General features: G+C 45.6%; 1 protein-coding gene across 1 annotated transcript in view; it reads right to left on the bottom strand.

Moving 5' to 3' along the window:
* The window catches only part of VWA8 (von Willebrand factor A domain containing 8), a 426,636-nt gene that overhangs the window by 151,399 nt on the left and 258,688 nt on the right, over positions 1–16,549 (bottom strand). The window contains exons 29-34 of the mRNA XM_045287091.1: positions 13,870–13,983; positions 12,754–12,818; positions 11,363–11,488; positions 9,080–9,189; positions 8,295–8,449; positions 1,682–1,874 (exon numbers count right to left, since the gene is read on the bottom strand). Coding sequence (XP_045143026.1) covers positions 1,682–1,874; positions 8,295–8,449; positions 9,080–9,189; positions 11,363–11,488; positions 12,754–12,818; positions 13,870–13,983 — 763 coding nt within the window. The remainder of the gene's footprint in view (positions 1–1,681; positions 1,875–8,294; positions 8,450–9,079; positions 9,190–11,362; positions 11,489–12,753; positions 12,819–13,869; positions 13,984–16,549) is intronic.

Genomic DNA, 16,549 nt, shown 5'->3' on the forward strand with positions numbered 1-16,549 from the left:
GTACAAATGTGCTTTACACAATTGATGTGTGTATGGATTGTGATAAGAGTTGTATGAGCCCCTAATAAAATGATTTAAAACAAAACAAAACAAAAACTTAAGACTATAAAAGCAAAACAGATTTCATCTTGATCCAAATTTAGAACTTCGGCTCTTTAAGACACTCAGATAACATGAAACAAACAAACACAGACACAGACAGGAAACCCTTGGGGAACTATGTCTGACACTGTACTTATAGCTAGAATTACAGAGAACACTCAGAATACCCAACCCAAACCAGATCACCTACTGTACATAATCGAGTATAAGTCGAGTTTTTCATCACATTTTTAACGCAATTTTTGTGGTAAAATTAGACGCCTTGGCAGATATTCAGGTCGGCTTATACTCAAGTATTTAATTTAAAAAATTCATTTAAAAAAGGTAATTAAAAAAAACCGAGCAATGGATTTGAAGAGGCGTTTCACTAACCAAATATAACCAAATGGCAAGGATATGAAATTATGCTCACCATCATTCGGCACAAGGGAAAATGTGAATTAAAACTGCAAGTGGTATAACTGCACGTGTACTAGAACAGCAACAGCAAGAGTGACAAGCCCAAGCCTTGTCCTAAGAATGTAGAACCGTCATTCACTGTTGAGAGGAATGCAAATGGGATTGTCACTTTGGCGCCCCAGTTTCGAAGGTGAATACCCAACTTTTAAAAACATCTCTAGTGAAAACGTGTTCTGAGGCTAACAGTTATTGTACAGGTTCTAATGCAAAGATCAGTTCTAACAGCATTGACAGGAGCCGCCCACCACAGGAACAAGAGGGGGCACTTTCTTAGGCCCCGGGGATCCAGCCACTTCTAGAACCTCTTGCCCAACACAATGAGTTGCTAACCGTAAGATCAGCAGTTTGAAACCACCAGCCTCTCTGGGAAGAAAGATGAGGCTTTCTACTCCTGTAAAGATTTACAGCCTTGGAAAATCATGGAAGGGGTGGAGGGAGATAGGGAGGGGGTGGCTACCCTGTCCTATAGGGTTGCCATGCGTCAGAATGGACCTACGGGCAATGGGCACACTCTGTTGAAGGAGCCCACGTAGTGCAGTGGTTAGGGCTTAGACTGCTAACTGAAAGGTCAGCCGTTCTAACCCACCAACAGCTCCATGGGAGGAAGATGTCGCAGTCAGCTTCCACTATGACTACAGGCTTGGTACCTTAGGGGGAAGTCTGCTCTCTCCCATAAGGTCGCTAGGAGCTATAATCAACTTGATGGCAATGGGCTTGCTTTGGCTCTGCTTTGTTTACCTTGTTGGCATTATCCATATTCATAAACAGCGTTGTTGGTAGCCACCATGACACCTGCCCGACTCATGAAGACCCTTTGAACCATGGGACAAAACGCTATTGCCTGGTGGTCAGCGGAGGATCAGACCACTGCTATCCAGTTTCAGAAGTGATGGCCAGGCCTTTCTCCCTCTGCCATCTTCATCTGGGGGTGCTGGCAACACCCGCTCAGCACCATGGTGGTGGCTGCATGTGAGGTGCAAACCTGGACTCCTGCCTAGAAGGGGGGAATTCTACCAGAGCCACAGTTGCGCCACTTAGCAACAGAGGACCATACTAACACATTCAACAATCTGGTTACCTTTGCCCACTGCCGTAAGGTAGAAATGCATACGTTTCTTACCTTTTGGGTAGATTTCTTTCAGAGGGACTTCTCCTGGGGGCAAAAGCCTGACTATCTGATTAGTATCCACGAGAGTCACACAATTGGTCTGCTGTGGGGAGCCTCTCTTCTTGCTGCCGTAGAACCCCGTCTCGACCACACTTGGCTTACTCAAAGATGACTGTCTTCTCCAAGAATAGACTTCATTGGGTGACTGAGAGAGAAAAGAGAAGAGAGAGAGCAGGGGATTAAAATACGGAAGTTTTATATACTGACTTCATCACGACTTCTGCAAAGGTCAACTTATATTTCACAGATAGAAAAAAAAAATCAAAGTATATCTTAACCGTTTTGAATTTGATAGATGAGGGAGCTGTCTCACTAATCATCACAATTTTCAGACAGGTATAAAATAAGCAACTTAACCCCCAAAATGGAACATACCAAAAGCCAAACACTTATTCATCCGTCACCCGGCAAAAGGAAGAGAATACTACCTGTCTTTCTGAAGACACCGTCCAATCATGTCTCTTTCTAGAGTCCCAAGAATTAATCTCTATTCCTTGATGCCTCTAGAATTTTGTGTTAAATATTCCCTAGCTTGACTTTAACATTTGGCACAATGGGTTATGCAACTGAGCTGCTAACTGCAACATAAAGCTTTCTGCTCCCATGAAGATGTGCAGTCTCAGGAATCGACAAGGGGAAGTGACTGTCCTATAGGGCTGCTCGGATTCGGAATCGACAGGATGGCAAAGAGTTTACGCCTTTGTGATGGACTTATTTCACTCCGTATAGTGTTCTCAAAATTGTAGTAAGTATCTTTTGAAATACCCTAAACTTATAGTTTCTTTGTTTTTGTCTTACTGTACCATATACGACACTCAGTGTAAGATTTGGTAGCTGGAATGAGAATGGGCGTCCTTGTCTTACTCCTAATAGTAAAAGGAATGAGGTTAATATTTCACTAGTGAAGAAAATATTTGCTCGAGGTGTTTGTAGCTGCTGGGCATTAGCTTAGGGGTGTCATAATAAATTTATAATAATTAAGTTGCCCCTGACAACTCCATAACAAGCTTAATGAGTACAGCATACTTCTTTAGAGATAGCAATATGAAGAACCCAGAGGAATTCACATAAAATCAAGGTAAAATAGAGAAGATATGGATCCGAGGTTCGGTAAGAAAATGGTGTGGAGCTCAAACCTGAGCTGCTCAGTTTGCACAAGAGAGCAGGAGAAACTCTCTCTCCAGCTACCCAAGTCCGAGTGCCACGGGCAGAGTTCAGACACTCTCCAACCTTCTCCAGCCTGCTTCCACAGCACTCTACCTCTCTGCTGGGTTTCATGGCCACAGGAAACTCAGGGACGGTGCTGTATCAGGGAAGTTAACAGGCTAGGATTAGAAACCATTGCAGATACAGCCTTTTGCCTACAGCAGTGTCTCCTCGGCCAGCCTCCTAGTCTCTCTCTCTCTGGTCTTCAGCCTCTCAGCCACGTGCTGCCTTGGCCTCTGCACCCACGGCCACAAAGCTCACCTGCTGTTCTACCTCACTGTCTCACAGTCTCAGCGGCGCAGCGCCCTGCACGGTCTAGGCACGGCTCATCTGCGCTGCTCTGTGGTCTCCCATGCAGTAGGCCCCAGTGCCTCTGGTCTCAGCACTCCGCCACTTCAGGCCTGGATCTTGGATGTGCTCCAACTGTGGCTCTTCATCCTTGATGATCCCAGGAATTCTCTGTTCCTGCCTCCAAGAGCCAGGGCAGGGGCAACTAAAAGGGACTAATCCCTCTATTAGAGTTTCATAGACCCTATTTGCTTGTGTTTGACGTTAGGTGCCGTCAAGTTGGGTCCGACATGGCTGTCTGTACAACAGAAGGAAACACTGCCCAGTCTTGTGCCGCCATCCTCGCACTTGCCCTGTGCTGAGCCTATTGTTTTAGCCGTGGTGTCCATCGATCTCCCTGAAGGGCTCCCTCTTTTTCGCTAAGCCTCGACTTTACCAAGTAGACTGGTCTCCCTATTTGCTTAGCTCCACCCAATCACTGGGTGGGAGTTTGAGGCACAGATGGAAAAGCCTTAAGAGGTTACACTTCACCACAGTCAGTTACATTTGAGATCGAATCCGAGATCCTTTATTTGTGATCTTGGGGATATAACCTTGTGGAGCTTCTGTTTCATGATACATGAGTGTTGTACACGCAGCCCTGGTGGCACGGTGGTTACACGTTTGGCTGCTTTCCGTAAGGGCAGCATTGCAGAAGCATGGCTGTGCCACGGGACCAAGACGGGCTTCCTACTCCGGTAAGGAGTCGCAGCGTCAGAACGGACTCCATGGAACTGCGTTTGTTTTTAAACTGTTGTCCACAGGATCCCTGTGAGTAAGTCTACGGCACTACCAACACCAATTCTTTTATTGTACTCCAATTTAGAGACACTGTGTTTTTTACAAGTCAATTTGGTGCCTTTTTATTTTTTCCCAACAGTATGCACTTGCTTCATGTGTTTGTGTCCCAGTTTGGTAATCCTCACAATATTTCTGACCTCCCCATACTGCTGCTACCTCCTTAGTGGACTCAAGCATAGTGTAAACCTAATTTGATAAGGATTCGGAAGCCAAAAGGGTGGTGTGACTTGCTTTATTGCTATATGTACTTCATGGCAGGGGTCTGGAACTGAACCCGCATGATCTCTGAGTCTGCCAGTAATGCATTCACGGGTCTGGACTAGCCCAGGACTTGGTTATATAGCATGGTGGCCCCAACGTATGACTGCTATCATAAAATGCTAAAAGGCTGCCTACCGGACTTCAATCCTTCATTTAACAAATATTCGTGGAGCATCTCCTACAGGATGGGTACCGAACTAATTATGGGGTATGAACAAGTATAGCTTTTAATGTATCAGCTTTTAATATATCAGGGCATAGATTTTAGTTTATCTCATTGCTTCCGTTGCGTTTGTTAGGCACTGTCGAGTTGGCTCCAACTCACAGTGACCCTATGTGCATGGGACGAAACACTGGCTCCACTGAAGAGCCACACGGGGAAAAATGCATCTCGGTCCTTTAGTCACACGCAAAAATTCAATTCCAGTGGATTTAAAATCTAAATGTGAGAATAAAACAATAGAGCTAAAAAGAAATACAAAGAACATCTTCGTGACTTTGGAATAGATTTTTTTTATATATATATAAACTGGACTCACTTAGAATTGTGGTTTTTTTTTACCATCAAAGCAGACCATTCAGAAAGCTGAGAGGAAAGTTAATTACTTGTAAAACCATAAGCAAACTCATTGCAGTCCAGGCAATTCCAGCTCATGGCGACCTGTGTGTGACAGAGCAGAACTGCTCCATGGTGTTTCTGGGCTGGTATCTTTATAGAAGCAGCGATGCAGATGTGGGGGGAGGTCAGATGCGCTGGCATTCCCTCCCCTGAAGGCAATCAGTTGCCAGACTGCTGTTTCATCCGGCCACAGAGGTGGGCCTGCTCCCTGCCTCTGGGGACAATGGACAGCTTCTCTCTGGAGCTTGGGACCAATGGACAGGCTCCTGTAGGAGGAGTTTTCACCCTACTGATAATGGTTCCTATGGAGACCCAGAGACCACCCCCGAGACCACCCTCTCATTGCTGTGTAACCTATAGTGCAGCTCCTCCCTGTGACGTATGTCTCTACCTGTAATTAGTGGGCTGGCTTGCCCCCAAAAGGTACATAGGCGTGAGTCAGCAATATAGAGCTCTCTGACCTCTCTGCTCTCTGACTCTCTCTGACCCCTCTCCCTGCCCCTCTCTCCCTTGTTCCCTGTCCTCCTTCCCTTCCCCCTCTCTCCACGTGGACCACCAAGCTGGGCTGAGGTGAGCAATGCTACCATGTAATGTGTCTGACTGCATTACTGTAATATCTCTCTTGCTCTCGATGACTTTAATACTTATGTATCTCAACCGTACAATTGTACATTACTGAACCCATGGGTAGTAGTATTAGTATTACTAGCAGCGGGTGGGGGCTGGCCCCTCACCCCCACTCCATCTCCTAGTCATTTTAATACTACATGCAGACCTTTCTCCCGTGGCACCACTGGGTGAGGTTGTGTCAGGAGGGCTTCTGGTTCATTGCTGTTGAATGATTTCCAAATTATAGTGACTTTATGTGCGACAGAATGAAACACCGCCCAGTTTAATTCATTGCTGCAGCCACTGTGTCAATCCATCTCCTTGATCATCTTCTTCCTTTTTGTGGACCTTCTACTGTACCAAGCACTACGTCCTTCTCCAGAGCCTGGTCTTTCCTGATGCTATGTCCCAACTATGCGAGACCAAGGCTCACCGGCCTTCATTCTAAGCAGCATTCTGGCTGGATTTCTTCCAGGACTGATTTGTCTATACTTCTGGCAGTCCATGGTACTTTCAATATTCTTTATGAACACCTAGATTCGAATGACTCAATTCTGCCTCAGTTTTCCCTGTTCACTGTCCACCTTTCACATGTATACAGGGCAATTTAAAATCCCATAGCTTGGGTCAGATACACCGCAGTCCTCCAAGGGACAACCTTACTCTACAGCACTTTAAGGAGGGCTTGGGCAGCAGATTTGCCCAATGCATCATTTAGTTCTTGACAGCTGCTTCTGTGAGCTTTGAGTGTGGATTCAGGGAAAACGAGATCCTAGACAACCTCAATCCCTCCCCTGGTTCATCATGATGGTTTCTACCACGACAGTGGTGAGGATTTTTATTCTTTTGCGATGAGTTGCAACCCCTACTGGAAGCAGCAGTCCTTGATCATCATCAGCACGTGCGTAAGTCCTCCCTCCTTCAGCAAGGAAGGTGGGGTCATTTGCATATTTCATAAACCTTCCTCCGGTCCCAATGCCGATGCTATGTCCTTCATCATACAGTCCATCTTCTCAGGTTATTGCTCAGAGTACAGAGGGCATTAAGTATTACGAAAGGATACATTATTCTTACAGGTTATAAGAGACTTCTATGGTGATGATACAAATCAGCGCTGTATACTCACTGTCTACTTTCTAACCTTTTACAGTAGCACAGATTATGATTCTACTTCCTTTAATCAGAACATCAATTATTTTAATAGCTCCAGTATTCTCTCTTCTGAGTGGAACACACATTGTAGAGAGTAATATTAAAGGCATTGCTCTCATTCAATCAAAGCTGGGTAGAGATCATATTCCAACAACATGTTTCATTTTCAGTAATATGATACTATAACAACTGCTTTTTCCTGATCATTAGAGAAGCATATGGGCAAGTCCTAAACCACACATTATCCACTAGGTTTTGGATTTCAAATGCCTCATACCCTGAAGTACTCACAGTTTGCTAATGGCATTAAAATGTTGAGGCAGAGCCATATTTTTATCTTTAAATGATTCTATCATCCCATCTAAAAGCTTTAAAGGCAATTATGAAATTACATGTTTAATCAAAACACATGGAGCTTCAGCTGAGGTGATTAGACGACAAACTGGACTGAAATGACCCTAAAGGCCACGCCCGCTCTCTCCACCAGGGAAGGTGGCGCTGCCATTGGCCTGCAGGAGCTGGTCTTCCACCGAAGCCAGCAGAAGGGCTGATCCAGCAGAGAACGAAGTTGTCACCGTCGGCACTGTACTACCCCCTTAGTGTTGTCAAGATCTTCTGTCTCAGCAAAACTCAGCCGGAAAGTGAATCGACATTTGGGAGGCTGAACATTTTAGTCTAGTCATGGCAACCCAACAAATTAAAGAGGAAGACAATTCTTAAAGACCTCAGTCTGAAGTTGTCCCCCTCACAGCTCATTCATGAGCTGCGTCCAGAGGAGGCCAGTAGAAGGCAGGCAGAGTCAGCAGTACCCGCTAGCATCACCGGCCTCGTCAAAAAGAAGCGGTTCCGTTCATCACGGGAGGGGTGAGTGAACGAAATGTTTGACCAGTATGGCCTTTCAGGGAAGTTATAAACAGCCAAACGGCTTTTGGTAGAAAAACGGTTCCCCGCCTGGGCAGCAATGTGATTTAGAATCACCACTGCAAGGTGAAGAGCATTCAACAAAGTCACAGGAACTCCTGGGTGACTATGATTCCTTTACTAAGTGATGGCAAGGGAGGAAGACGAGGCTCTCTACTCCCATCAGAGTCACAGGGTCAGTTCCACCCTGTCCTACGGGTCACTATGAGTCGGAAGCCACCAGCGGGCAGGGAGAACTTAAATATGGAGGAGGCCTGATGATTTAGTGGATCACACGCTGGGCTGTTAACTGCAAGGTCAACAGTTTGAATACATCAGCTGCTCTGTTGAGGGACAAAGTGAGGCTTCCTACACCCCAAAGAAGTCCAGTCTCACACACCCACCGGGGCAGTGCTACTCTGAGCGACAGGGTCACTATGAGTTGGAATCAACTTGATGGCACTGAGTTTTGGGGTATAATTACATTGCACTTTAAACGTGCATTTAAAAAAGTAACCAACTATATAGGTAGGAAGTATTTATTTTTATGATTGAGCTGGAAGTTAGACTTGCTCTGAAATCATTATGAAAATGATTCCATTTTTAATCACCCTGCAAATAGGCTTATAGACTATAGGTCAAAGTGATGGAAGAAATGCTTATTTGCTCCTTTCAGAAGCTAGCACTTACCATGAGGTCCGGGAAGCCCACAACGACTGTAGCATAAGTGTGCTCATCTGCGAGGATTCGGTTAGGAGAGGCGATCTTTTGTCCCACAGCCGCACTGAGGTTTTCAGAGGAGAGTTGATTGCTTGACACTTTATGTGGTGTGCTGAGCTCCATCTCTGAAAAGGGTCAGGCAAACGTTAGACACAGTCTGCTCCCCAAAGGCTGCGGGAGTTAATGCTCTGCAGGATTTAATGATCACCAACTCAAGGAGAAACACCCCAGGTGCACGCAAGAAAACACTTGAAATTACACTTGAGGGTTTTCACCTGAGAAAACAGTGTTTACAACCAGATGCATCATCCCCCAAAGATTACAAGTATTTCCCAAATGCCATGAGAAATGTTGATGGCCTGTCATTAACAGCCCCCTGCAGAAGAGTGTGAGACTTGCCCAGCGAGTTTGGCAGTGGTAAGCTTTAGATTATTTGCATAAGTACTTTTCCGTACCCACAAACTGTGATGAATTAAGTAGAGATCCTGCTGATCTTGCATAAAAGGAAAACTATAGTAAAATAGCCTGGGAGCGTATATAAACATCCTGATTTGTCAGCTGAAGACATCAAAGACAGAGGTTGCAGGAGAGAGCCGCCCCAGGATGAGTTGGATGGTGGCAGATTCCCATTTGATGGCTCTTGCTAATGTGGTGACTAGCGAGGGCTGGTGCCATGGTGAACAGAGGGCTAGGGGACGGGTCTGTGGACCCGCAGGCACCCGCGCAGCCATCCGCACAGAAAGCACCGTGCTCACCTCGTGTAACTCCAAAGCCCGTGCTCGGTGGCTCCTCTTTCAACACATGCAACTGGCACACGCCACTCTCCTCAGACTCGATGTGCGCAGGCTTGGTTAGGAGATATTTCCTGTAAACAGAGAAAACACCTCAAGTAAGTGAAAGCTTCTCTTTGTGGGGCCACACGAACCAGCTCTCCTTCACCCCCCAGGTCCCATGTAGGGCACTTCTTTCGCATCACTGAACCCTCTTTTTCTGTGGCTGTTTGTTGGGTTAGCCAGTAAGCAAGGGGGAGCCTAACCTCTGATTCGTGGCTAAAGGATTGAGGTAAGAACGGGACTGGGATTGAGAAAGCTTATTCACAACCTACGGTATGCAGATGATGGCATCTTGTTTACTTAAAGTCAAATGATGTGTTGCACTGGGCAAATCTGCCACACCCCAAACCAACCAAACACCAAAACTCACTACCTTCGAGTGGATGACTCACAGCAGCCCCACAGACCGGGTGGCACCACCCCTTTGAGTTTCCCTGCCCTTGACTGCTTAAGGGGTAGAAAGCCACGCCTTTCTCCCAAGCCACGCCTTCCTCCCCATGAGGTGGCAGATGGCAGCCCAGCTGGCAGCCAAGGCACCACCAGGGCTCCCTGCTGGTCAACAGAGAGGGCCACAGTGAGCGTGCACTTCGCCCTGGGGGCAGAGTGGGTTACACGGTGCGCTGCTATCCACACCTACCAGCAGCTCTGCTCCTATCAAGTTCCAGTCTCAGAAATCAACGGGAAGTTTTATTCTATCTGCAGGCCCCCTATGAGCCAGAATGGACGCAGGGGCAGGGAGTGTGCGTTTGAGTGCCATGTCGTGTGTGAGGTGGTGGTGGTGCGGACTCACACTTTACTGTGTACCCCGCACCTGCCAAGTACTCTACAATGTCCCCTCCCGAAGAAGTCACACAGCCATACACAGATCCTAATAAGAACACATAAAAGAAGGAAGAAATGTCTTTTTAAAAATTATTTTAGGAGAAAGACATTTCTGAGTTATAGTCAATTAGTTTGGCCCTTCCAGACTTAATTCATGATGTGATATATCATAATTCTGGACATAATACACCTGCGGATATCGTCCCATCTTGGAGGACATGATCTGCTAATGAATAAGAATTCACAGGATGAGATTCATAGAATCTTAATTCATAGGATGAGATTAAGATCTGACCTTAGTAAAGAGTGTGACCTGGGCCACACTTTTTGTTGAATGGTTACCTTGGTTACTGTACTTGCAATGATGGAGTGATATGCTACAGCTGAGAGGAGAAGAGCCGCTGGGGGCAAGTCTGGCTGATTAAGATCAGGAGGTGGCCAATCCCTATCTCCTGGAACCGTGCTGCCAGAGGCCCCAGGTCATATATGCATAAGTGAGATACAGGCCAGGAGTCGAGAAAAGATGATTATGTTGGGATCTCATTAAGAAGGTGCATTTGATTGCACTATTGACATCCAGTGTAACTTCCATCAAACTACCTTTCCATGCATGGAGCTGGTATGAAGGTAGGGCAAGATACTGACAGGATTTGTCCAGGAATAATTGTGAATGGGATTCCCTGCAATACCGTGTGCTGTGTATAAAACAAGCCCTCTAAGAAGCAGGGACGTTATCACCACTAAGAGCCAGGAGTAAAGAGTATCCTCTGAACCCTGTGTCTGGCTTCCTCTGCTTGCCTTTGGGAATTTCCACCCACCATCATGTGATACATTTCCTTAAACTCTTGTGAATTACTGTGGGATGTTGCTTCGATCCGTGGCACCCAGAAGCAGGAGGGAATGTCCTCAAGAGAGGAGTGAGGGGACACGCCGCTGAATAGTAGCAGGGAAGAAGTGGACCCTTGGGGCCTCATCAATCCTCAATTCCTTGTGACTAGTCTAACATTAATTCTTCTAAAGGAGATTATTACCACAACTTCTATGGAGGGAATTTTGCAAAATTAAAAAAAAAATCATCCAAACAGCCCAACAGCTCTAGAGAGGAGACTGGTCTTGAAGGGAGGATCAACTGAAAATCCCTTTTGAAGTATCTTCAGCTGGGAAAGAATCACTACAGATCCAGGTAAAAGGCACTATTTGTAACCGCTCATTTCAACCGCTCCCTTGGAAGCACTAGTAGGAGGACTGAGAAGCGCCTTGATTCCTCCCCCACTGCTAACTCGCGTCTCTCTCTCTCGCGAGAGGCTGTCGAACACAAGCACTGCTCCGAGCCAGGCACGTGGAAGAGCGTGCATCCCTGAACCCCCACGGAGATGCACCCACTGGTTGGTTGTGTTCTCCACCAGCAGCCATTTGTCCTCTGCTACAAGGAAAACGGTCTTGAGGGTGATGGGAAGTAAGATGGTGTGGGTTCGCCCTTCTAGAACATCCAACACAGCGAGACGGTTCCTGTAAAAGGCAAAGGGGAAGAAAATGATCCGGAAAGGATGGTGGTTGAGGCAAGCAACATGGCACAGTCACTGGGTGGTATCTTATTGCAATCCTCAGTAAAGGATGTGTTCAAAGCTACATAGGAGCAAGGGAAAAGCTAACTGCTTTAATGGCTGGAAGCCATTATCTGGAGCCATGAAGGGTCCACTGGGGAGGGGTCACTGCAACCCCAGAGGGGGCTGTGTCGTGGAATCATGGCGCCTTCTTTTCTTATATCTGCTTGCAAATCGTTCTATAAGGTGGGATGAAGTCATTCTACAGTAAAATATGTGTAACCTGGTTACATTAGCTTTATCATAACTAACTCATCTGCCCTCACCATTCATGATGAGCCGATGGGTGCCAGAGGAGAACGGTGCTCTCCACCGGAGCCTACCAGTATGCATGGCTCAGCATCTATTTACATAATTTCCAACCGCATATTCACACGTGGTCCCACGGGTTCTTATTGCTATTGTTTATTTGGTTTAAAAAGAAAGTGGGTCTCTCTTTGTTTATTATTTCCTCCCAATGGTGTTAAAGACTTCAGATCTTGAAAAGGTCCAGGGCACATTCTGTGAAATAGGTGGTTACATGATTTGGATGTGGTGTGAACTCCATACTAAAACTTTTGGGGGACCTCTCTTTTCATTGTCCTCCTCCCTCCTGCTGCTGCTGGAGTTGCTGGCAGAGAAGTGAGGAAGGGGTGCCTGCGGCGGGGCTGGCTGAGAGGCAGGGGTGGGTGTGGAGCACACTCAGCCCCCAAGCTTGTTGTTGTGCCTGACACCTGCCTGAGCAGCAGAAGCACTCCCATCTGCTCATTGGACCCACCCAGAGAGCCACATCCTCTACCTCACCTGCCTCTATCCCACCTGTGGTCCAGGGCCAAATTAATCTGGGTTTGGGCCTTTGAAACCATTCGAGGGAAAGAATAAACACAAGGAGAGCTGTGTTCCCAGGAAAAACAAACGAATAACCATGAGTTCCCTGGAGGAATCAATGGGTGGATGCTGCCCCAATAGATGTGAAGGGACACAACATGCAGGTGACTTTTGGGTAAGTAGATTCCCAAGCCTTTCTTCTGAAGCACCGTCAGGGTGGACTTGAATTGCCAACTATCTGGTGAGCCCCTAAGTGTGTCAACCAATGTCATAAACTTAACAATAAACAAGTACAATGAAAATAGGAAACAGGATGGGCAAAGCCGGGGCCCCAGTGGAAATCTTCTACAATTAGAAACTCACCCTTTTTCTTTGTAGAATACTAGCCAGTTTTTGTGTGAAAATTCTTTACACATTTTATAACTTTCCTGAAGACAAAACAAAACAAAACATTCACATTAAATGTGTCAGGCGTGGACATGCCTCTCCAGCCGCGGCTCCTACAGTGAAGTTCTTCACTGTGAAAACACGGCGTTCTCAGGAGAGTCCTGGGGTGTGCACCCCATGCAACTTGGGATGATCTATATTTCAGAATTCACTCCCAACTGCATACTGAAAGCATTTTAAAATCAAAGTCTTACACGAGTGCCAGGCACTGGTTAGACATAACGTTATTTGGTGACTAACTGGAATGGACATCACAACAGAAATAAAGTCAAACTATCTGGTTTACAGGAACAGACATCCTTTCACCTTCAGGGAGACCGGTGGTTCCAAACTGCCAAACCTGTGGATCCCAGCCCAACACGTAACCATGATACCACTAGGGCTGTATGCAAATTGCTCTCCTGTCTGAGACCACCAGCCTCCTTTGGTTAGCAGCTGAATACTTAACCACCGGACCAACCAGAGCTCGTATAAATGCACAGGGGATATTTCATTACTTGGATTTGAGTACATTTATGATAGGTTAAAATCTCTCTCCTTTTTTTTTCATGGTCTTTTACGACTAAAGCAAGCTGCCCTTGAGGGCAGAGAGGAGGACTTATTTGGTCTCCTGTCCCCTTTTCCAGAATCACAGGATAACTTCTCTGGGGTTGACCTGCAGTGTATTTAGTTTGATTTAATAGGTGTGATTAGGAGTCTTACTCATGAGTTCACGATAACTCAAAGCATAAACACTACACTGAACTGCAGGTTAAATTCACTGCAAGTTTAGAAATTTGTTAAGGATATCATACTCAAACAGCTCTTTATAAAAAAATTATTACTCTATTAGTTCTGGTAAGTCTTTATGTGTGTATGAAAATAGAAGTGAAGTTATTGCTATGTAAATAGATATCTATATAGTATCTAATCTAAAAGCACACACTACAGTCTTTACAAAAAGCAGTGAACGGAATGGCCAGGCCTGCATCGTTGAGACCAGAAAGCTAGAGAGGATCTTTGGCCATTTCCAGACAAGTCTGGCTTCCTTACTGTGCTCTCCTTGTTCCACCAGGAAGCTCTCTTGGACATACTCTCTTCTTCTGAAGTCAGGACGAGGCGACGGAGGCTCCTGCTGCTGACGTCTATCAACAGGATGACATTACTCTGGAAACAGAGAAGGGTCAGAAGCTCAAGGTGGCTCCTTTTGAAAAGTAGCAATCTCTTGGCAGCAGTGATGGAGGGTACGGTGATTAAAGAGAAGACAAAAATAATGAAATGCTTAAAAACCATGATCATGGATTGAATTGTGTCACCCCGAAAGGTAGGTAGAGGTCCTACCTACTCCCTTGTAACTGTGAACATCACCAGCCTTGGAAATGGGGTCCTACTAGAGCGGTTACCCTTATGAATGAGTCCAACCTACGTGGTGTATTTACGGAAAGAGAAGACACAGAGGGCGAGGGCTATGTGAAGGCAGAGGCAGAGACTGGGATGATGCAGCCACAAGCCAGGGAAGTCGAGGATTAGGAGGGGGTCACCCAACTCCACTGCCATCGAGTCAACTGCAACTCTACAGGGCAGAGTAGAACTGTTCATAGGATTTCTGAGACTGGAGGTCTGTGTGATGTTCACAGGTACATGGCAGCACACAGCCTCATCTTTCTCCTGCGGAGCCGTGGGTTCAAACTACCATCCTCGCAGGCAGCAGCGCAGTGCTTAATCCACTGTCCCACCGGAGGGACCACCAGGAACAAGGAAAAGGTTGTCCCCAGGAGCCATCAGAGAGAATGCCCTGCTAACACCGTGCTTTTGTACCTCTAACCTCCAGAACAGTGAGACATGAAACCCTGTCTGAAGTCATCGTATCTTGGTACCTTGGTCGTGGAAGCTCTAGGAGATTAATACGGGTACTGTGAAGACAGTAGTACACAGCTTGTCTTCTTACAGAATTCAGAGTATTAGAAACTTCTAAAATGAAACTTTCTAATTTACATGATACCTAAGGCCATCTCTTTAATGAGTCTATATTACCCTTCGAAGCATAAGCTTAGCCACAAAATTATGCTTTATTAAGTAGGAATGATAAAATTAAGAGGGTTATCATTTAAGGGAGTCCATTTCCTTCTGCCAAGAACAGATGTACAGTTGAAAACTCTCTTACTTGTGCTAAGTCAAATCCCATTTATCCTTTGCACCAACCCAAGCTTAATTCCAAGAATATGTATGCGACCCAAAGATGAATTAGGACCTCCAGGAACCTAGCCCTGTTTGCTGCTGAAAACTCACTTGCTTGAAGGATTTTTGGAGAGTTGGTCAACATCGTTGATCACAGCAATTCTAAGGGCGTTACCCTTCCTTATTAATTAGGGGCATCTTTAAAGGGGGGGGGAATGGTAGAAAGATACATATGAAGCAAAAGCTTAAAATCCAGGAGAGGCTTAACCTTTTGAAAGGACTCAATGACATGAATTTATTTATTTTTTTAAGCTGCACTGCAAAGCTGTTTGAGGATTCCAGTAACAAAATGGCACATGGCAGTCGTTCTACAAGCTGTTAGGCGGCTGTCTGTTTTTGGTTTTAACCTGGGGCTCTTCTGGTAATCCTACCCATGCATTCTTCATTCTAAAGACAACAAGAAGCACTTTCCTCGGGAAGGGTCCGGGAATAAAGTCACAAAGCACCCAAAGAATTAAGATGCATACTTTGTAAAATAGAGGAAACTGATGAGCTATGAAAGGCTTGTTCATTGAGGCCATGCTATTTCCTGGGCAGCACAATGGAGAATACAAAGATGAATTAGCCAGGACCCTTGCCTTCAGTCCAATGACCTAATTAGAACTCAAGGTGAATGTAAAATGTGTCATCTGTGAATTTGGCAGTGTGGCTTCAAATGCATTTCCCATCTAATTAAGTTTTTTGAAATGCTCAAAAGTTACAGTTGGATGCACGCCACAGTCTCCTTCACACGGCGCAGGAGTCCTGGATGCAGGGGAAAAATTTTGACAACACTTACATTTTCCCACAAAAATCTTTAGCCTTAAAAGAATGCAGCCCTCTGTTTAATATGTCGTCTTGCCTTTAGAAATATTTGTTAGGGGTACTCTTTATGTATTTAACAGTGAATCAAAAGGGTAGCATTACGCACTGGGATTTGAAAAGTTTGAAAGCTCAGTGTATTCCTTAAGAAAGTGTATTCCTTGAGAATGATGAGGGCAATGAACGTACAAATGCGCTTTACACAATTGATGTGTGTATGGATTGTGATGAGAGTTGTATGAGCCCCTAATAAAATGATTTAAAAAAAAGAAAGTGGATTAATAAGTTAATTTATAAAGTCTCCCTTGTAGACGAAATATTTTTATAACATTCATCGAGATAAGGCATACATAAGACAAAATTTGCCCTTGTAACCATTTTTAAGAGTACAATTCAGTGACATGCACTCACCTTGGTGTGCAATCATCACCACTTTCTATTCCCCAAAGCTTGTCGGCCCCCCAAACAGAAACTCATTAGCTCTTATGCAACAAATCCAATTTCCAACTCCTACCCGTCCCTGGTGACCACTGATAAACTGCTGGACGTCTCACAGAGGCTGCCAGCCCACAGATGCCCCTCTGTGCCGGGCGCATTTCTCCCAGCAGAGTACATTTTCAAGGTGCATCCACCCAGAGCATGGATCAGAACCTCCGTTCTCTTTCCCAATGGGCAGTCTTTTTTTTTTTTTTTG

The sequence above is a fragment of the Echinops telfairi genome, unplaced genomic scaffold (genome assembly GCF_000313985.2).
Source record: "Echinops telfairi isolate 266 unplaced genomic scaffold, ASM31398v2 ScPeMD7_11;HRSCAF=52, whole genome shotgun sequence".
Lineage (NCBI taxonomy): Eukaryota > Metazoa > Chordata > Mammalia > Afrosoricida > Tenrecidae > Echinops > Echinops telfairi.